At 45.7% G+C, this 23074-nt stretch overlaps 1 protein-coding gene across 1 annotated transcript; it reads left to right on the forward strand.

Moving 5' to 3' along the window:
* Positions 1-501: 501 nt before the first annotated feature.
* On the forward strand, positions 502-19818 carry nuak1b (NUAK family, SNF1-like kinase, 1b). Its single transcript, XM_041939504.1, has 7 exons — positions 502-1691; positions 7111-7231; positions 11021-11172; positions 12337-12402; positions 12524-12643; positions 14342-14474; positions 15286-19818. Exons 1-7 carry the CDS (start codon positions 1392-1394, stop codon positions 16377-16379), a joined length of 1986 nt encoding a protein of 661 aa, XP_041795438.1. The 5' UTR covers positions 502-1391; the 3' UTR covers positions 16380-19818.
* The last annotated feature ends 3256 nt before the right edge of the window (positions 19819-23074 follow it).

Genomic DNA, 23074 nt, shown 5'->3' on the forward strand with positions numbered 1-23074 from the left:
TTATAATAATGGATCTTGTTATTTGTTCATTTTATTCTGCATTATTAATCTCAGCATTAAGCATTAAATAAATGCAATATTTGCCTCTGAATTGTAGATAAAAAGTATAAAGTAGCAGAAAATTTAAATACTCAAGTGAAGTACAGTTACCTGAAAATTAAGTACTGGAGTAATTGCACTTAGATACTTTCCACCACTGGGTGGAGGTAATAAACAGGAGTGTGTTATTGATCCAGTTTTGACAAAGATGGATGACACTGGGGGTGAGACAGTAAAGGGGGGGTGGGGGTCACCTCCTGCGCACAGGACTGGCAGCGACGCCCCTGATGAGCGGCAGTCATACTGTATCAGAGATGAGAGGGAGGAAGAGAGCACAAAGAAAGACAAGAGGGGAGAAGACAGGGGAGGAGGAGGAGGAGGAGGTCTGCGTAAACCCCGCCTCCGCTCTCGGATCCTCTCGCAGACCTTATTCACAGCCTCTCACGTTGAGGATAGAGAGAGAAAGGGGAGAAACAAGAAGACGGGCGCACGAAGAGGAAGAAGGGGAGCAGCAAAACGACCATGGCAGTATCCACAACGCCTCAGCCTGAGATAGTGTCCGATCACAGCGCACCTCTACCGCCGTCGACCACTGCACGGAGCATGCAGCCGCACGGCAGAACGCAGTCCAGATGAATGGGGAGCCGTACCTGGGCCGCGGACAAAATGAGGGTCATCTTCATCCAAAACGCCGGTTTCGTCGCAGCTTTCTCGCCTTTTAGATGTGAGTCGGTGATGTTGGCAGCGTTTAGGACGACAGATCAGGTGAACGAGCCAGAATTAACCACAGCCAGATCATGCCAGTCAACTGAGGAGTGAGGAGCCCAGACCAATTTATTTTAGTCCTGTATTTGTTTGTTCTTTTATTGGGAAAGAGCTTGCACATATATTATAGCCAATATATCATCTTTAAATCGGAGGTGTGTTCAGCTTTGGGCGAGCTGCCTGCTGTCCACATCTGAATACATATTTTATTACAAAATTGGCACTAGAATTAATTGTTATCCAGCGATATTGGACTATGTATCAGGTAATTATAGACCGATAATGTCCTTATAGACTTTTTGCGCTTAATTCGTAGTAGATTGATTATATAGCGATAATAACATGAATAGGTAGGAGGAGGAATCTCTGTCCGCTTTGATCAAAGCCAATTGATCAATCAAGACAATCTGGAAATGTTAGTTTCCACATGTAATAATATGACTAGTAGGCTACGCGTTATTCCTTGTAATTTATTTATTTATTATTACAATTATTAGACCTATAAGTATTATATTATCAATTTGTTTTAGGTAGGTAGTTTGAAATATTTAACAGTGGGAAGGTTGTGTGAACACTTCCCTAGCGAGATGGAAACCGCGTATTTATCGCCCCGCCGGGGGGGAGCCCGTCCCGAGGTCCAGAAAGGCCAAACCTCTGCGGTCAAACCGGCGGGGGGTGACCTCTCCCCTCCGCCGCCAGCTCCACCGCTGCTTGCCGGCAACTCGCCCGAAGAGACCCCGGCAGGCAGCGATGGGCGGAGGAACTCCGGCGTGAAGAAGCACCACCACAAGCACAACCTGAAACACCGCTACGAGCTGCTGGAGACGCTGGGAAGGGGCACCTACGGCAAAGTGAAGAAGGCCATTGAGCGGCACTCCGGCAGAGAGGTGAGCCACTTCAGGGGCGCACTGCGCAGCTGGAAACATCTGTCGCGCTCCTTACGCATGCACGCTTTTGTATCGACAGTTAGTAGCCACTGCAAACAGCACAGCTCTTAAAATAAAGTGCTTTGTTGCTTTTAGAGGCGTGTGCACGTCCTTCTCCCGGGAATTCCCCCTGCGCTCTAAAGGGCCCGTGGGGGCCAGGGAGCTGTGGCTGCACACGCCTCGTCCAATGCGGGGCCTCACGACCGGATGCTGGAGTGCAAATCCGGCTACTGACTGACTGATGTGACTTCAGTGATTCCAGTAAGCATCACTGAAAGCAGCTTAACGGCCCCCCAGAGATACTGCGAGGGCCCACTCACATTTTTGTTTACTGTTTGAAGAGTTTTGGACATCCTTTCGGTTTTGTTTTTATATGTTTGTGTGTGCATGAGTCAGTCCACCACTTTCTGTTTTCTTTAAAAAAAAAAACAGTTATTGTTTGTGTTGCCATAGTAAACCCACCATCTGATATGTCCTCGCAGACCAGCACATCTCCAAATATTTTCTCGTGTGGCAAAATTTGACCCCTGAGCCCCTTCTGGCAGGCCATGAGGAACTTTCCATGCACCGAGGGTGCCAGGGGGAAACTTAGTATAGGTCAACAATGTCCCCCAATGGTTTCATAGCTCCTGGCAAATGCATGCTTGATAGGGGGACCATAAACCCTCTTGTAGGGCTGACTCTCTCTTGGCCTGTCCCACTTGGCTCCTTGTCCTTTCTTCAGTATGTTTTCCTATTCATTATTGTCATGGCAGCAGCTCTGAAGTGAAGCTTTTTACTTTCACTAGCATTTTAGAGTCACACAGTGCAGGCCTATACTGTCCGGAGAGGTCAATATTTGATGGACTGTGATAATTCAAATTGTAAGCATTGGATAATTTATTGAATTTTGGCTTTCACAGCATTTGACAGACACATTTGTAGTGCCTCTAAAGAAATGCTTTACAGTATACACTGCTGGTACTGATGTTTAAAGTGACACCTCCTAACTAAAACCTTCAGAAAGTGCCTGAATACACCCAAAATACACACTCAGTTGCCAGTTTATTAGGTACACCTAGCTAAAACTCATGCAGTCAATAAATCCTGCCTTCATGAAGGTTATAATGTTTAGTTGTAGAGTGATGTTTAAGTGTTTTGCATTACACGGGGTGTTTCTGTTTAGCCTCCCCTCGCTAAAATACACAGGGCGTTCAGACTCAAAAAGCATGTCAGTGAAGTATAGGTCTTCTTTGCACCACTGTGTTTTTCCACGTGGGAGTTTGTATGTCTTAGGGGAGTCTTTTGAGAATCTCTGCACATGGAGTACCAGCAGAAAACAGACAGACGGAGCATGACTGCCGGCCACCTCGCGGGCCACGTGCGTCTGACACTGCGTTGCTAGAGTTTACTTGACCTCTGACACAAAGGTAGTCCCGTGTGTCCGTATGACCGACGCGGCATTGTGGCGAGACTGTTATGCAATCATCCTGACTCCCTGAACCTTTTCCCGTTTTCGTTCCACAAACCAAACGAGAAGAGCAGAGAGAGAGAGAGAGAGAGCGCAGAGTGAGGAGACAGAAGGAGGAAGTGTGACTGTGTGTTAGCACATGCGCGGGATGAACTGAAGGCACTCGAGGAAGAGCGACTCGATGCAGGCACACTGAGTGTGTCGGCGAAAGTGGAACTGAGTGACTGTCGGCTTTAATCTGCAAAGCTATACACCGGACTGCCTGGCAGCTCAGTGGAAACCCAGCATTATATGGAGTGCTGTTGATCAGAGAGATCATCGTCAGGACATGTGACACATGCACAAGCTAATGTGTCTGTGCATGCCTCCAGGAGATGTGTTTCATGATTGTATAGAGAAAGAGGCCGCGTGTGTCTTAATGTATCATGTGCCATCTAAATGACTATAGCGAAAAAGGTTGCGGTGACAGCGGGGCCTAAAATGGGCAGTGACACATGAAAGGCCATCCACAGCAGGAAATGAGATTGGAGAGGAAGGTTAATATCCTGTATGGGGGATCCATCACAGACAGGAGGGGGTGGGCAGTTAGCACAGAGACACAGGGAAGCCCAGCGCCATAACAAGAGAGGGACAACCTCAGTTAAAGGGGTTAGAGAGTCATATTAATATGAGCTTAAAGCACCAGATTACATCATTCCCCAACAATGGATTCACTGGAGAGGTACGCGAGAGGGGGGAGCACTGACATTCCTCTGCTATATGTGGTGCCGCTGATGTGGTATCATGATTCCTGGCTGTGTTTGAGAATATAGTTCTCTGGAAAACCGACGGGCCTCTTCCTCTCACTCACTCTCTCTTTCTCCCCCCGACTCTGAGTCAGCCACACTCAACACAGCAGATGATCGTGAACTTTAGAAAGCGCAGGGAAGGCCGCGCTTGTGATGAATACTTCATCTATTTTAATGGCCTGAGAAAGCGCTGGAAGATGTCAGGCTCCAGTGAAGCGAAACATGGACTTTCGCTTCAAACAAGCTGTGTTTTGCGAACAAGGAGGGGGGCGGCGGGGACCCAGACGACGCTGGCCCCCATACCTGGCAGGGGCCGGCTTGGGCAGCAGCGCAGCGGCTGTTTACCGTGAGTGACAGTAATAGGGATCCACTTAAGGACAAGCGTAGCTGCTTCAGCCAGCCCGGCCAGCTGGCAAGTGGCTGATCTGCAGTCCTGTTTAATGATCCACATCGGGGTCAGGGCAGGGGAACATGAGGAGATACACAAGAGATACCTGGCTTTGTCTCAAGCCCGATGTGGGAGAGCTGGCTCGTCCAATGAGTTAGCATACAGTGTGGAATTAAGATAGCTGCTGTTCAAGATTGAGTGCTGCATTTTTAGGAGAAAGGCCATTTTGGGTCTAAGCAGCAGTCACCCAGACGCAGTTTCCTCGCCTTTATGTTCAACTTTTGTAGGTCAGTTCACAGTTGTTGCTCAAATTAATGAATTCCTGAAGTAATTCCTGCATTAAATCCAGGAGCGTGACTCACGTTCTGTCTCGCTGCGAAACAAAAGTCAAAAATGTTACTCACGTTCTGGGGATCAGTGGTAAAACGTTGATGAATCTGATGAGGTAAGGGAAAACATCAGTGTCAAGACACAAACAACTTTTACCAATTATGAACGCAGCATGTGGACCCCCTGGACCCCATCTTGTTTATTACGGTATCATTTCTTTAAATTCTGTGTAATCAGGGCATGCTCTGGAAGGGAACTATTCCGGTTTGGGGTTATTTTTATTGATGTACACGGTAATTAGCTTGGCACTCGCTACTGCCTGTGGTTTCTGCTGCATGGAATAAAGCTGGGCTCCTCAGAATACTACCGCTTAGCTTAGAGAGGACAAAAGTTTAAACTAACAGAATTCAGAGCGAACAGACTCTATACAGGCCTGATCAAAGCAAACCCAGGACTCAATCCAGAATGTTTAGGCTACAATTATAGTGACATGTGCTAGACTGCGCACTCTCGATTGGTTTATTTGGAGGAGGCCGCTAACCTCTTATTTAAGGAGTGCTCGTCTAGAGGTTTGAATGCATCCAGTTGCGGCGGGCTCGTACCCCGGTGGCATTGTCATGTCAGTGAGCATTCTTCAAATCAAGAGTAGTTGTTGAGCCTCCTGTAGCGTGCCCGCTGGCAAGGCAAGTAGACTGAATCACTTCCTCAAACCCTGCTCATTCTCCTGATCCCGGCATAAAACTCCCAGCAGGCCGGCTTTTGCCGAAGTAAGCCATTAGCTGTTGTTAATCAGAATGACTAAAAATACGAGAGCAGGTAGTGATTTAATGCCTTCTCAAGGACTTTTTGACAGGGAAGGAAACACGGCTGTGAAGGTTAATGCTGACATCTGATTTATGGAGGAGCACGCTGACCTCTGTGCCTCCCTGACTTCCTTCAGAAACCATCAACATTTAACACCTTGCCCGCCTCTTTTTCCTGACATTCATGACCCTCTTTGGCTCTGTGGACGACAAAGTTGGTCAGTCATTCAGCTGGTCCACCACTTTGGTGCAGACTGAAGTATAATTATCAGCTGGATCGCTATGAAATTTTGTACAGACACTGACCGTGTCCAGAGGATGAAGTCTCCTGACTTTGGTGAGCTCTAGCACCACCATGAGGTTCACATTTGTGGTTTTGAGAGAAATGTAAAGTGTAAATCCCCATAGACCCCCATATTAAAATGTTCAACTTAACAGCAGAAAGAAACACGTTAACAGCCTGGTACAAAGAAACGGTTTTGGTCTCTATAGCTAATTTCCCTATTCATGACAACTGTACACTCATTTAAATTACATTAATGCATAAAGTTATCCATATTTAAGGGCATTGCTGCTTTGAATGAGAGCTTGCCACTGAGTTTCAGCAACCAGGCTTCATTCAGCCCCCTACCCACACTCTACCTCTTTGCTCATTTTTTGATTAGCCAGGAGTTTGGTGGATAAAGACACTGTCAAGATGGCGACTCTGCCATCATCAGGCCAAAATTCAGCACTTGGTTTTATGATCAAACACCTGCAAATCTAATGTAATTCCTTTCAGCCTCAGCTGCACTTTGTGTTTAGTGCTCATTAGCAAATGTTAGCATGCTAATGCGCTAAACTAGGAAGATGAATATGTTAAACATTATACCTGCTGAACATCAGCATGAACATGATAGCACCATTGTGGATTAGTGTGGCTGTATCTGTTTCCTGATAGGTGGTTTCTATGGAAACTGCATGTTTCACCATGTGAATGTGACTTCAGGTCTCTCTGCTAGAGATGGGTTGGGGGCCCACATCAGAGACCCAGCCCAAACACTGACTAATACCTGGTTAAATGTAGGCCCAGAGTACAAAGCAAGCCTCCATTATGGCACCACGTGTCAGGTTGTTTTTCTCAGAAGCAGCACCTTCATTTTGCTCCATACAGAAAAGAGGCTGAGTAAATTACACAGCGTGAGACAAAGATGATACCTCCTAGTCGTCTGACTCATCTGGCTGTCATGACGGCAAGGCCAGGTGATGAGGTCAAAGGTTGTTACACAGGCCCTATTAGATGAGGCTGGAAATGAGGTTGATAAAGTACACCGAGTTTATTAGGGAAAGAGATCTAGCAATACAACCTGAGCTGACAGACATCACATGGTGTACAGTATATAGTCTGCAAGAGTCATGTATGTTTTAAAGTGATACATGTTGTCGTTTAGTTTTATTTTACAGTTTTCTTTTGTCGTCTCCCTTTGCAAATTATATCAACATATGTACGCAATCAGTTCATGCATGCATGTGTTTTTAACTGTCACACACAATGCTCCCAGGGTATCTGTTACTTTGAAACGTAAAATTTTATGTTGCTATATGTAATCTGATCAAAGGGTCTTCTGTCCTCTGTATCCAGGTGGCTATCAAGTCAATTCGGAAGGAGAAGATCAAGGATGAGCAGGACATGGTTCACATCCGCCGAGAGATTGAGATCATGTCATCCCTCCGCCACCCACACATCATTTCTATATATGAAGGTGAGGGTCTGCTGCATGTCTGGAAATACACACGCACATAGAACAAATCATCCATGTTCGTTTGACTCGAACATGCATAAACAAAACCACACATGTCCAAAATCCCCCTCCCCCCTCCCTCAGCTCATCCAGCACTTGTGGCCAAGTTGCAGGATTGTCATGTTATGACATGCAGATGTCATAATAAGACCTGGACTACAGCTCTGGGATGTTATTCATCTTCTCTGCTCTGTCTGGCTGCCTGGGCCAGTAAAAGTCTGGATGGCTCTGACAGTGTGCATCTGGATCTCTCTGAATGCGTGTGTGTGTGTGTGTGTCTGTGTGTGTGTGTGTGTGTGTGTGTGCGCATGTGTGTTGAAAGTTTGTGTGTGGAAGAGGGGTGGTATTCTAAGGGATTGCCTCTCCCACATCTAAGAGGTCTCATCTCTTGTCTTCTCTGGTCTTGATCTCAGGGCCAGACATCTGCTGATACTTAGAGACAACTGCAGCTGGGAACCAGACTCTACTTGTGTATGTGTGTGCATGTGTGTGCGCGCGCACGTTTGTGTGTCTGCATAAGTCCTTGTATAATTGTGTGTATGTATGAGCCTGTGTGCACGTGTGTGTGTGTGTGTGTATATCTAGGGAGCCACTGGATTGACCCCAGTCACCGAGGCCTGCACCGTTTCTGACTCCGGTCCAGTGCTACACAGAGGGAGGAAAGGCCTTAAGCCTTCCCTCAAGCAATGTCAACATATATATCTACCCCAGGAAGCAACTTTTTAAATATCAAAGCCTTCTAGTCAGGCTTAAACTGCTCCTTTTTTTGATATGAGTCCTGTTGAATGACCTTAACCTCACTGGAAGAAAACATAGATTAGAATAAATGGTGAGTTTAAAGGTTGAACAATTCCCATTGAATTCTTTCAACATATTGCTTGCAATCAATCATCCCTCATAATGCAGTCTGGGCCTATGTGCAGGCCATTAAAGTCACAAGGCGCTGCAGTGTGAGTTGGTTTCATATGATTTGTGACTGGTGACTATTTTTATGCCTACGTCAACAAAGCAGCAGTTTCAGTGCCCTTTTCAGGGTAGCTGGCACAATGGCAGCCGGTTGTGTGCCACTGCCCGAACTGGTTTACCCGCTGTCCTTCAGTTTCAAAGTACGCTGCTTGTTATCAGCTATGTGAATATGTGACAAATCATCATGTGCCAGTTCAGCTGGAGGGCTGAAGTGCAGCCTAGTTTTATGTGTTTAGTTAGGAGAATGATTAAAAGAACACCTCGCTTTATGAACTCCAAGGAGACTGTGTGGTGCTCCTATGTGTGCTGCCTTCCTTTATGGGCAGCCCCGCTCCGCCGGCAAACTCGACCAGACTCATTGCTCTCGCTCTTTCTCCTCAAACCCAGCATTTACTGTTGTAGTCTGGCCCCCGCCCAGCTTTGCTTTAGAGATATATAGGAGGCCCCGAGATTTGTGTATCCGGCAACACCCTCTTCAACAGCCCCTGCTAACTGCCTTGTGTGAAGCAAAGCTGAACCAGATGTGTGTGTGAAGATTGGTTTTTACCACTCCCTCACATTCTGCATCCATCAGCATGCTGTGCGGAGATTCTGCTCATCGCTCCTCAGGCATAGCTAAGTACCCCGGTGCCCCCCTTTTAAAACAAACACTGAACCCAGAAGAATGCATTGACTGGCAAACTGGTACATGTTAAATGACTAATCTGACATCTGGCGAAAAATACACTTAGTTAGATGAGAAGATCGATACCACTCTCATGTCTGTACAGTGAAAATGACACTACAGCCGGTTAGCTCAAGCTTTCTTCTACGCTTCCGGCCAAGAAATAGTCTGCTGCTGGCTGTAGTATCACATTTACTGTGCAGATATGCGAGTAGTTTCAATCCTCTCAACAAGAAAAGGATAAGAAAATGTAAACTATTCGTTTAGGAGAGAAAATGTGATATAAAGTTAGAACAGTTGTTGTGGTAGCTCAGTTCAGTGAAGAACACCAATTCAAGAAATAACCGGCTGAGGTCATCAGCATTAAAACCACTAAATCAAAAAGTACAGTTCTCTGCCTGCTTGTTGATTGTCTGCATCAGTAGCTTTCCACTCCTTGCCCGCCACAGTGGTCTATCATCAGCGCAGGCAATAGGACAATAGGTGCTAATTAGTCAGATGTGAGGGCCTGAACTGTGAACAAAAGCCCAATGAGTGACAGCGAGGCTGTAGTGGTGGCCGACGTACCCGACAGGCTGCAACAGACCCAAGTTATGTAAGCCAGGTAATTACTTCACCACCAGGGGTCAAAGGTAAATGGGAGTGCAAGCTGAGAATTGGCTCTCCAAGCACAACCCCGCCACGGATCACTGCGAATGGCACCCCAGGTCACCGCTCTGTCCACCAATCAGAGGGCTGGATCCACCCCGGCCTTGCGGGCGCTTGGCTTACACCCCGTGTGTTCCTTCCCGAGCAGACAGACAGTCACAATCGGGGAGCATTACCATCACTCAGCGACTGTGTGTTTTTGTAGAGGATTATATCTTTAAAAGGACGCTGGGAGGAGGGTGAGGAAAGTAGTGTGACAAACTCTGAAGGTGCTCGCTCAAGGGTGCAGAAAGCAGAGGCCCTCACCCCCGGTGACCCTGCTGTGTGGGAAAATCAGCCCGCACAATACTGAGCAACATGGCTGACTGTGTTGTTGTCGTCCCCTCAGTATTCCCTCAGTCTTTCTCTCCCGGCGTCTCTCTCTGTCGAACCATTTTCATTCCCTTCATGCCAAGGCGCTGGGAGAGAAGCGTGTTGCCAAGTTGAAATTATACACCAGGAGGCTAAATACTGACACAGGAATGATATGTTTGGTGACTGCAGTTGGACAGTAATGCATTACAGTGGTGTTATTGTAGTAGCATTACTTTCTCCAGGCACCAGATGTGTGACAAGTCACCAGTTTTATTTCAAGTGCTATAGTTAGTAAGAAACACTAATCGTGTTGTTGTCTCTTCCAAAGATTGAACTGTTTCCTATCCTAATTGTTGAAATGTTTTGGTCACATAAGAATGAATCATCTGTCAGATTTAAAGAGGTATTGACGCAGCTTTGACATGAATATTTCTTTGCTTCCATTATTATTCACACACAGAATCTTCCCAGTGTCGAGTCAACAGGCCTTTTTTCTGACTAATTATGAGCCCATTTGTGCTGCGAGAAGTTGCACCTTGTTGCCATAATAAACTGTCCCACAATAATTTATGTGATATTTTCCAGTCGGATGGACACTCAGTACGGTGGTTAAGAATGTGGGAGTGTGTTGTGAAATGTGTTGACCTGACACGAAGCTGAAGTGCGATGTGTCGAGGGCGTCGCTCGGCTCTTCGGCATGTCCTCCGACTGCGGAGCTAACGCTTTCCCTCCTGGACCCGGTCCCTGCTTTCTCTCTGCTTTCGCTGCGCTCTGCTCGCTCTGGTCTCTGAGGGGAGTGGGCTTGATTGAGTTAACATCCCCTCCCAGCAATGTTGTGTAGGAGCCAGGCGCATGAGGTGGGGTTTGGGTGATGTAACCCTGGGAGAAGTGTAGAGATGTAACGTGCTCCTCTGGAATTTGGAGTCCTGCTTTTAAACTAAATGTAGGGGGTGAACTGGTTTACTCTGCTTTTTTACATAACATTGTAAATTTATGACTTTAACATGATAGAATGAACCTGGAGTGACTCTAATAAGGTGTCCTCCCATCTCTCTTGCGCTGTCTTTTCCGAAAAGAAGATATTAATTGGCCCAAATTGTTTTCTTATCATTTCTCAGTGTTTGAGAACAAGGATAAGATCGTGATCGTGATGGAGTACGCCAGCAAGGGCGAGCTGTATGACTACATCAGCGAGCGGAGGCGCCTGAGCGAGCGGGAGACGCGACACTTCTTCAGACAGATAGTCTCCGCCGTGCACCACTGCCACAAGGTGAGCACACCCATATCATACAACACATAGAGAGAGAGTGTGCACATTCAGTCTCGTGGTCACCTTAAATCTCTCTTTGCCTCACACACACACCTAGACTTTGTTTTCCAGGTTGCAGCATGCTTATTGTAACACTAACCCTGCACCTCCGCCATCAGCCATGTAGCCAGTTAATCTGCAGGCCCTGCACAGTATGCTTTTCTTGGCGCTCTGGTTTTAGGGAGTCATCTGTTTCTGAGTGATGGAACACAGGCCGGTTTAATTCAAGCTCACGCTCCGATTTCAGTGCACCAAACAGGCCGCTGCATTAATTCTATCTCTCATCTGTTGATGCGCTCATGCCTGTCCTGAGATACCCCCCGAAGCTTATCCCCAGACATTTAGTCCCAGCCACACCCACGTCAACCACTGCTCCACACCTCACTAACTCCCATCAAAACCCCAAGATCCCAGAGCTTGTTTGGATGGGTTCCCCTCTTGTCGTCCTCTTCCCAGCTGGGGATAGAGATGATGTCATGGTCCTCAGATAGGAGAGTCCCAGACAGCCATTGAATGATGAATCATCACGAGCAAGCGCAACCTCCCGCAGGGTGGGGTGGTGTGAGTCACTGACACAAAAAGCGAGCAACCATTTCTTCCTTGTATCCACCAATCAGACCCATGTGAACATGAGCTCCCTGCCAAGCAATAACCAATGAGAGATGGTAGCAGAACGCAATCCTTGGGGGGGGCAAGTGATGGGTGAAGTCACTCCTCCACATCTAGGCTGGGTTCTGTCTGTCTGCATACCACATGTTAATTCCAGGGTTTTTTTTTTTTTAACCCAGGCATTAACAGCACAGTTGTTTTTTTAATCCCGAGATGTTGTGAGCACATCATTCATACAGGGTGGTAATTACAGGCTCATGTTTATGTGACACATGTGAGTCGGTTTAAAAAAGAAAATCACAGCAGATGTCAGCGCAAAGACCCCAGAGGGGACAAGACCAATTAAAGAGAACTAGACCAACAGGCTGCCTTGATTTCCCCCGAGAGCCACAAGCTTGAGTTGTCAGAGTAAATCATCTCTTATTACAATGGACTGTTTATTACTTGGATCCATCGCTCATGAATAAAGCACTGATAAATCAATCATTTATTTGTTTTTTTCTCCTTGTCGTTCAGAATGGAGTGGTTCACAGGGATCTGAAACTGGAAAATGTGCTACTGGATGAAAACTGTAATATTAAGGTACCTTTACCCCTGTGATGCCCCTCCCCCCCACAGGACTATAACACCTTACCCCAAATAATCTTCTTGATTAATGATCACATGGCTGGTATTAAATTCACCTGTATTCCTGTTTCCACAGATTGCTGACTTCGGGCTGTCCAACCTCTACCATAAAGACAAGTTGCTGCAAACCTTCTGTGGCAGCCCGCTCTACGCTTCACCAGAGATCGTCAATGGGAGACCCTACCGTGGCCCAGAGGTGAGGCCCGCTCTACCAAACAATGACAATGACCGCAGCTGTTTGTGTGTGAACTTAATTTCCAGGACCTGATTTTTCTTTTATGTATCCATCATCATCATCATTGTACTCCCCAGCTGCTAAATGTGGTGTGAAGCTCTTAGATCTCTCACCTTGTATGGCTTTCATCATTATTGTCTCACTAGTGATTATCATTATCACATAGGCCGTACACAACGAGGTGAATAGGCTTTATTTTCTGTTTCTTTGATGGGATTACTATTAGTCTCCAGTCAAGGGGAGGTCGCTCCTGCAGCTCCACAGTGGGTCAGCTCAGATGCTGTCTGCATCCCTCCCCTGTCCTCCCCTTCCGAGATGTCTGGGTCCTTTGAAGTGAGGAACTGGAGGATAGTTTTTTGCTCACTTTCTCGTCTCGTCTTAGTGGGATGGGAATGAGCTCCACAGCCTCAGAAAGGCGCTTGTGGTCAAAGGCAAATAGTTTTGGTGAAAGAAAGAGTGAAAATGTCTCCCCGAAGCCACATATCTGGCATTTCCAGAGTCATTCTGAAGGGCGTTGTCTTTAAAATTGCATCAGTCACATAAAACAAAGCAACAGCGAGGGGAAAAAATGCATTTTTAGATATTCAACTCCAACCGTTCAATTTAGCGTAATTCACTATAATTTACTCCAGAGTGCTAAAAACTACAGCAGTCCGATTTCAATCGAAATTACAGAACCCCGGTTGGGGTGAGGCCACAAATTACAGCAAACACAGGCAACGAAAATAGAACACAACAATAGTGCGTGCCCTGTCTCGCACTCGGGAATAGACCAATGGCAACAGGAGAGTGAAACATTCTTGATGTGGGTCCAGATCATTAGGAGGAAGTACACCAGCTCCCTAACTGGCCCTATCTGATTTCCTCTTCCTAGACCATGTCTCAAAGCCTCAAATACCGCCATCAGAAGCACATTCCTTCGGACATCCTCCTGTAACCACAGTCAGCACACACACATCATATTTCTCTCTCTGTCACACACACACACACACGCAAAACACATTCTGAGACAGGTCATCGGCTGATCACTTGTGTCTCCAGCAAGTCGTCAGAGAGCCCGGATATCGCTCTGCCATCTCTGCCGGGCTCATTACCCCTTCCATCCCCACCACTTCCCACTAGGCTCTGCAGGCCCTCATGCCCCAGACACAAAGTCTTATGTAACCGCTTCCTTAGGAAGCCACATTGCATTAGGTTGGTGGTCAGAAAGTGCTTGCTTCTGCCTGACGGAGCAGGAGAGAGTCGGGGGGAAGGAGAGGATTTATCTGTGTGGAAACAAGCCATTTCCCACCAGATTAAGGGCATTTGTTGTAAGGTCTATGAAAGATGCAGGGTCACAGTGTCTTGAGTAGAGATGTTCTTGTGTGATGTTAGTGTGAACAAGTGATTGCGCTGCTCATTAATGTCAAAGTAAACTCAAGAGCGCAACTCCAATCTGATGTGGAGCAGAGCTGAGCTCATCCCGCAACATTCATTTTAATGCCATGACTCACTAATCAAAACAGGACTGGGCATTTCCATCACATTACACCAGATCTAACTCTCTTTTTCTTTTATTTGCTCGCTGCATACAGTGTGCTTGTGCCATTTGAGAGGCAGTGTGCGTTGTGTGTATGGCTGAGTGAACTAGTCTCTGACCAGTTTCTTTGCTTTCACCAGGTGGACAGCTGGGCTCTGGGGGTGCTGCTGTATACCCTGGTCTACGGGACCATGCCGTTTGATGGGGGAGACCACAAGAACCTCATTCGCCAGATTAGCAACGGCGAGTACAAAGAGCCTACCCAGTCCTCAGGTACTGCAAGAATCTTTGTTTGTATTTCTCCTGTTTTTTTTTGTCATGCTCAGGAAAAACACCTGATCCTGTGTACTTTCTAAAACTGCATCATAAACTATTCTTAGCAAATCTAGTTCAGCAGGAACACAGATAGACTCAGTGAGGTCCACTACTTGTCTGAAACCGAAACCACTGACCCCTGACTTCTGTCTATAAATACAGGACTCACTTCTTTATGTAAACTCCAGAAAATACTTGAAAGTCTTTGAGAATTTGGTCCATAAACTGTTGAATGGAATATGGATCAGAGCGCTCTCAGCGTGCACACAGAGTCAAATCTGCTCAATCCATCACGTGCAGCATGATGCTCGATGCCTGTTTTTTTTTTTTTTTGTATTAACATTTTAATTTTTAATTAATATAAACTCTATCTCTGTTCTATGTTAGGAACTTATTTCCACTGCTATTGAGCTCTGAATATTTTCTAACTGCCAAAGACGTTCACATGGTGTGAATTTTGTTATGTTGTGTCATTTAACTGAGGATGCATTGCTGTGGTTTACACCGAACAATGGAAAAATGAAATATTCAGTGACTAATGCTTTTAGTAGGGGTATAAAAGCACTGCTGATGTCTTTAAAAGCCTCTAAATTGAATAACTGCAGCTTGTGTTAAAAAGCAAAGTGTTACGTCAGAAACAATGACATCACCATATTTCTACAAACATCCTCAATTATTCCTCAATTGTTATTATGTTATCATAGATAGTATTTAATGCCAAGTGGTGTGTAGTATAATGTAGCTCACAGGTTGTTCTTTTTCGTGCTAGATGCCCGTGGACTGATCCGCTGGATGCTGATGGTGAACCCTGAGCGCCGGGCCACAGTGGAGGACATAGCCAACCACTGGTGGGTAAACTGGGGCTGGAAGAACAGTGTGTGTGACTGCGAGACTCAACGCGACCATGGAGGCTCGCCCATGCTGGCCCGCTTCATCGACTGGCAGAACCGCACTGAGCCACGTGGTTCTGCAGCCAAAGCTGCAGCCATGCCCCAGCTGCTGCGCCAGAGGCCCAAGAAGTCCAAGAAGGAAAACGTCGAGGCAGGGCAGACCCACTGCGGAGCAGAGGACAAGCCGGGTCTGAAGAGACCCAAGGGGATCCTGAAGACCAGGGTGACTGAGGAGCAGCAGTCTGCCAGTCTGGAAGAGGTGGAGTTGAGCCAGGCAGCGCTGCCTCAACAAGCCGACGCGGGAGAAGAAGCCTCGAGCCCAGAACGAGAGGAAGAGGAGCCGACTCTGGGAGGAGGCTCGCCAGCTAAGATGGTGCCCTCTCTGCCCAAGAAAGGCATCCTGAAGAACAACCAACAGCGGGAATCAGGGTACTACTCCTCTCCAGAGCGCAGCGAGTCCTCTGAGCTTTTAGGGGGTGCCAGTATGTCTCTACTTGCCACCTCCCCGCCTAAGAGAGTGATGGGGAGAAAGGGCATCTTAAAGCGAAACGGCAAGTACTCCACCTACAGCGGGCCTCCCTCAGCCGCAGCAGTGGCTGGAGTCCTCGGTGAGCCTCCTCCCTCGACCGACTCAGGCCTGTCTCGCAGTCAGAGTCGGCCCTCCAGCATAGTCGGGGAGGACAGCTCCGTCCTGTCCCTGTCGCCCAGCTCCCTCAGTGGGGCTGAGTGGCATCCCTCCACCCCCCACCTCCGCCCGAACATCAGGGCCTGCGTCTCGGCCGAAAACCTGCTGCAGCTCGCCAACTTCAAGGGCTTCCAGCCAGCCCCGCCTCACCAGGGACCAAAGTTCAGCCGCGGCCCCAAAACGAAGGGCTCCCCGGGGGACAATGGCAGCTTCTCCTTGCTGGGGGACCTGGAGGACATGACTCAGGTGTACCAGCAAGCCCTGGACATCAGCAGCAACCTCACCTAACAGACGGGTGGCAGAGAGAGAATAAGCAGAGGGAGTTGAACATGACTGTGTGTGTGTGTGTGTGTGTTCATGTGTGCGTGTGTGTATGTGCACAGATGTCTGCGGGTGGCATTAACGACCAGTGTGTTGCTGGGATACACCTTTTTGGGAAGTTGTGGTTTTCCAAAAGGAGGATGAAATCTTGATGGAAATGATACGTCTACGCACACACACACACACACACACTCACACACATACAGATGCACACACTTAGGTGCACTTCTCTGGCCAGAGGTAATTCAGTTAGGGTTTTGTTAACAAGAAAGAGAAGGAGCTGGCACGAGAGAATGCCACCCAGTCTGCTTTCTTGGCCCGCCCATAGACTTTGCTGTGTTCAACATGTTTACATATTCAGCAAGAAGGCAAGTTAGAATCACAAACGCAGCGACCAGAAACTGGTTGGCTCTCCTTGTACACCACCCATTTTGAGTTTGAGTTTACAGAAGCACCTTAAAACTCACACAGAGCGCATGCTTTTGTGACCTTTACTTCCTTTTAAAAAAAAAATAGAAGAAACAAACCAGGGTCTTGTTCCAAAAATAACTGACATTGCTGATTATTTATTAATATTTTCGTAGCTTTTAGCTTTAAGTGCTAAACTGGTGGGTGCTGGCTGTTACTGGAAGAGTTCAAAGCTCCTTGTCTCCAACCCTTTGTCTGGAACTGACATATATAATTATGTTACTCAGTGATGAGAAACATATATATACTCAGCATATATAAGCATGTCTGCGCTTGTAAAACACGCAGGCAACTATACCTTCATAAAAGCGTATGTCCTATATATGTGTATGATACTAGGGAATATGTAGGAAGTGCCTTTTTTGATTCATAATAAAAAATTATGTATGTCATTTCCTTAAAGTGGAGGGAAAAGCCAGGCCAACCTGTCACCAGTTGTGCTTTTTTTTTTTGATGTTTGTGAATGTGGAGAGACCCAGGGCCTTCAGCACACAGCTGACCAGCTTTACTTGTTTTGGGGTTCAAAGGTCAGTCTCAGACAGTCGACATGAAAATGTCCCCCTCCCCCCCGTTCCTTCCACAAGTAGAGTCGCACACAGATAAGACCTCCTCTGTGTTCTTTGTCAGTATTCAAGACCACAGTCTGGTTTGTCAGCAGTTTAGGTGGCTTGGTTGAGCACAGATTTGCTGGCAGCACCAGAGGTCTGGAGGGGCTCACCTAGTGGGACATTTAGTGAAGGGAGATGGCGCAGACACCATCTCACAGTCCTGGAATGTGCCTGGCTCCCTTAACCTTGGTTGTTCCACATTTTCGGGGCTACCTGATAAAACAGGCTGCTCGGTTTTTTGTTTGTTTTTTGCCAAAGACACGTTACCTTGCGCGGCAGCTGGATTTGATGAGGACGAACCATCTGGAACGTCATGTTAAGAGACACGCAAGGTTTCAATCGTCAGACTGGTTAATATTTTACCCAGAGCTCTTCAAAAGAGCGAAGTAAGCCGGTTTGTTTTAGCCTGCTGATGACACAGCACATTCCTCAGACAAAGGCTGGAGACGTGTCGGTGCTAGAGATCTCTATCAGCCCCAGCCCGACTCAGCACAGGTGGGATCTGCGGTCCGTGCTCAGCCCTCCAGCTGTGTATACTAGTCCATTGTGTCAACCAGGCACAATTAGCCAGCTATTGTTTTCATTTGACAGTAAGAGAGAGGCAGCGTGTAGAGATTTGTAGCTAGAGGGAGAAGAAAAGAGTGTGAAAGAGTGATGCATGGAAAGGTGCTGAGATTAGAGAGGACTTTCCTGCAGGAAAGGTCAAGCAGTTTGGTTTATTTTTTGAAGGAATAGTGATGTAGGATAGTGAGAGTAAAGAAAGTGAGTAGAAGGAGTAGATGGAAAGTTTTTGTTGAATACCAAAGATGTGATGAAGCTTTGACATGATTCAGAGGAATGGATAGGTCAGGGACTAATGAGAGTCTTTTGGATTTTTTTTTTTACTAGGGAATCCCCACTGGTGAGTGAAATCATCCCCACATTGGCTTTACTTCACGTTTGTTTTCTTTTTCTTTTTGAATTTTCATTCGAGGGGCTGGAGGCTGTTGATGCAGCTTGGCTCGAGGGTCAGTCAGCGTGTGACCTGCGGGCTCTGCGTGGCCTTAGAAAGCGTGTTCAGCAGCAGTGAAACGAGGGAGAACGGTGACTGACATCATCCAAAACATCAAATGATGTGGATGGAAAACCACGCAGTAGATGACCCCAAGGAAACCGATCACATGTCGAATGTTTTCCTCCCGTGTGAAGGAAAGGTCCTGGGTATGGATTCAAATGAAAGACCCGTTGCGTATTATATTGCATTTTATTGCCTTTTGTATTGCATTTTATTGTCAACTGGATTTACAGTGAGAAAATTATACTATGTTAGTATTTTGTTTTATTATGCTTCTGTTTTTGATTTTCCAAAATATAAGAAACTTTATATTGCTTTATGTTATGGCAGAAAATACTTCCTTCCTCGAAGTATTAGAAATTCTCTCCAGAAACAAACTAATCTGGCCTCAAATTGGTGCAGTCTAAGTTTTCCCCTGTTTTCATACACCTGTGAGGGAGCAAAGCCCAATAACAGCCTCCAAATGGCAAGAGCCAGCGCTTAGAAATTAATTGGAACAGGGCAAAAAATGCAAAAATATGTACTAATATGTCAAAAGCTGGCCCAGAGGAAATTGCATTTCCACCTCTACCAAAGCAGGAGAGGTTCAAAATGCTGGAACAACAACCGGAGAAAAAGGAAAATAAAGCAATGGAAAGAATCTGATGATGAAACTTTAACTCTGCCAAACTGGAATAAGTGGTGCATATCTGTTAGTTAGCAGAAAGTCTAATCATAGGAAAACTTGACTGGATATTGTTATGACAATAATAATAAATTAGTATTATTATGTTATTTAAGTATTATTTTTTGGTTAGGGCTCATTACTATTGTTGGCTACAGCCACAGTTCGGTTTTGTTTTGTTCTTTTATCTGTTGGTGATCCTGGACTGCCAAGGTAGATTAAGTTGCGTGCCTTTGGTATCTTTTATGAACCTTTTTTTTTTTTTTTTTTTTGGATAATGAAAATTATTATCAATGTGTTTTTTTATACTTGTATTTATTGGTGATCAAGCCATTTAATTTGTTGTCAAAATGCTCCCTGTTCATGCCTTGGCCTGCTTCGGACTGTGCGTTATGTTCAGGACGTACTGCACACAAAGACATAATTTGTTTGTTCAAAATAGAGTGGCATCATCTCATTGTGAAGGCATTGGCCAAGTGCATGTTTTTAAAAGTAAAGAGTCAATAAGTGTTCCTCAAATCCCGTAAAATGTCTTAATTCATCCATTCGGGTGTATTTCTACTCAACACAAAGCCTCTGTAGTACTGTATCAACTCAAATAAATGGATCTTGAAAGTTGCACGTGTCTGTTTGTTTTCATGCTGTGTGTGGTCATTTGAGTTTACAATGGGCTCTATAAGGTAAACAGTCATATCTCACTGTAATCAGGACATCCCCTTGAAGTGGAAAAAGAAAACCCCCAGTAAATATAGGTATAAATTAGCCTCAGCGGGATCAGTACTGAAGTGTATGGCTTGCACATTGCAAACACCCTCCATCCCATTCACAAAATAGGCCAATAGGCCAAGGCTGCTGTCTCCCACACACTACTAGCACTCCTTTAATGTATTTCCAGAGTTCAAGCCTCCAGAGTTCAAGCCTGACTTCTGGAATGGGAAGATGCTCACATTAAGAACCTTATTATCTGCACAAGTTATTTATGTTTGATCCTGTGGTGGAAATGGATAAACAAATATTCCCAGACGTTCGACTGGGACAGTACTATGAATACTTAATCCACAACTTTTTACAGTAGGGACAACTCACTGTAATCCAAACTATAATTGGATGGCCTCATTTCTTTTCCTTTTTAAGAATGTGTGACCCAAAAACCTATATGAATAGATGAAGGGGGTCAGCAGCGGTGATCCACATTTCAAAGCTGTTCTATTTTCATTAATAATGAATTACATTAACTGATGAGGGCAAAAGGTTGAGGGCACAATGCAACGCTAAAGCACAGGTCATTTTGACTCAGTTTTAAAGAATTTGTTAAAACCTCATGGCCTCCTGAAAACAGCCAGCCAGCCTGAGCGAAGCAGCACTACCAACGAGAAGGGGACAGTTCTGGGCACTGAAATTAGCCAAAGTTTCCACACAGCCTCAGCCTTAAATTAACTTGATGGATGTTAAAGTGATACTCCACCCAAAATCTATTTTATACACATTTAAAAGTCATTCCCTCTGGGCTTGAAAGGTGGCTGTAAAAGTCTTGCAGCATTGTCCCTCACAGAGCACAGCAGTTTTGGTCAGCTTGTCGGTTACAATAAATTCCAATAGTGACCAGTTTTCTCAGTGGAAACAAGCATAAAAACATCCATGGAGAGTTTTTAAACCGCCTCTGCAGAATAATCCATTTAGCCACTGTCCATTCGTGTTCTCATGATGCTCCAAACATATCATATTTCTGCCAAAATGTTGTTAAAAGCTCAACTTTCATTTAATTCCTCACAAACTACCCTGTCAAGCTCATTAGTGGGCATACACACTGCTTTGTGCGCATTGGAGCGCCCTCCTCCTGCTCTTCTATAGGGCAGGAGAACTAGCTGTCTTAAGTTTGTTTTTCAGGGAAGTTATTTTTCAGCGAGGTGCCAGTAAACTACCATTGGACCAGAAACGAGCCAGGTTCAGGTTTATCAGGCCAGGTGGTGATTCTTATGTAAGAGCAAACTGCACATGTTGCAAGGTGTGCAAATGTGCATGCCCACTCATGAGCCATGTATGAGGACTGAGATGAAACCTGCATATTTAGCATTTAGCAAAAATATAATGACTTACACACACTGAACACAGGCAGCAGAGTCGGCCAGCCGTGCACTGACTGTTTTCATAAGAAACTGACTTGTGTTCACACTGGGATCCTCTTGAACACACAGCAGGAAGACTCAGTTATTCTGGGAATGAGCTCTGAGTGGTTGATTGACAACCAGTCCCATTCTAGGAAACCGTGATACTGGCCAGTCCCAATCAAGACTGGGGCGGCCAATTACATGATGGACAACTTTGTGTCCTAATGAGACGACGCATGCCAAAACTAGCAGGTAAGTCGGGGCTCACCTGTACAATGCTGGAAAGAGAGCAAATATAAAAACAAATCCTCAGGGCAGTTATGTGACAAAAGTGTTGATATTACATCTTAAATGAATAGTATTGTTTTTTTGGACCGAGCACACCTGCTGGTGATTACTAGAAAGTAGACTGTAAGAACCTTCGGAGGAAAGCAATTTTTTTGTCATTAGAAAACTGACAGAGTCAAACAAACAGCAGCAGTAGACAACATGAAGCAGAGAACACAGTTCATGTCTGGCTCGGCGAAGAAACAAGAGTGTCTGTTTTTAGGACTTGGAAAGTCAATTGATTGTCGAGGGAGAACATTGCTTCTGCTGGGTTAATTTGATCCACATTTTGCAAAGAGGAGTGGGTGGTTGGCTGGAAGCTCTGCAGTCTTTCGGGGCTTTGGTACTGATGAGTAGGACAGCACCCCCAGCTCGTGCTGGCCAGACACAAGCTGCAGGCCTTGGAAGGAGACAACATCAAATACTTCTGCAGTGTGGTGCGGAGCAGGATTTGGGTTTCCTCAATCACACATTGAAACTGTTATCCCAAGTCTGAAATTGGCCTTTGTAAGCTAGTCTGGACTATAAAAGCAGCCTTTAAGCCTTCTATTTATAAATTCCTCCAACATCAATATTCATTTTTGTCATTCTGACAGTGAACTACAGAAAATTACATCAATCATTGTCCAAAGTCATTGTTTATTTTGGTAAGTTTGCTCAAAAAAGCAAGATAATTATCCTTGGAACACGGACAGGTTTCTCTTTGTTTTAATGCAAATTCCAGTTGACTCAGAGAACAAAGCTCTGATGTAAAACCAAAAGCAGAGGACAACAATAATAATGCAATTATGCAACAATTTAAATGCTTGTGGTAATTAATTGTGAGTTTTATGCACAGGCCAGTGTTGTAGAGAAAAAACAAAAAAATCCTTCTGAAATTTCAACGGCTGCAGCCCTGACACTGATATGATCTGAGTTTCAAAGAGATTTTTTTTATGTCTTCAGAACAATTTCTGGTTCACTTTTTGACCTTTAAATAAAGTCCAGCTGCTAGACCCTCTGAACTATTCCCTCTGTTACCCTCCTCCCTCCATCTGCAGAAGGTGAGCCTGTTTGCCCCTGGAGGTGGGGGTTTATTGATGGAGACGGCATACCCAACTACACATTCAAAATGCCAAACAATCCCAGACCCCTCCTCAAATACCCCATCCGGTCCTTTAGTGTGACCCCGACTCTATGCCTTGCAGATATGGAAGTCTGCATAATGTAGGAGGATATAAGCTATTCTCTACTTTTAGCATGGAGCACAGACTTGAAAAGAGGCCTCTCTCCTCGCAGCCCCCTCGAGCTGCAAGGGACAAAAGCCATCACACGCAGAGGGATTTGGGACATGAAAGCTGAAGAATTTACATGCGCTTCAAATCAGTTTACAACTCCTTTTGTCTCCCGGAAAATGGCTTCGCATGAAGAAAGTAGGGGGATATTCTGCAAAT

Source organism: Chelmon rostratus, chromosome 6 (assembly GCF_017976325.1).
Source record: "Chelmon rostratus isolate fCheRos1 chromosome 6, fCheRos1.pri, whole genome shotgun sequence".
Classification (NCBI taxonomy): domain Eukaryota; kingdom Metazoa; phylum Chordata; class Actinopteri; order Chaetodontiformes; family Chaetodontidae; genus Chelmon; species Chelmon rostratus.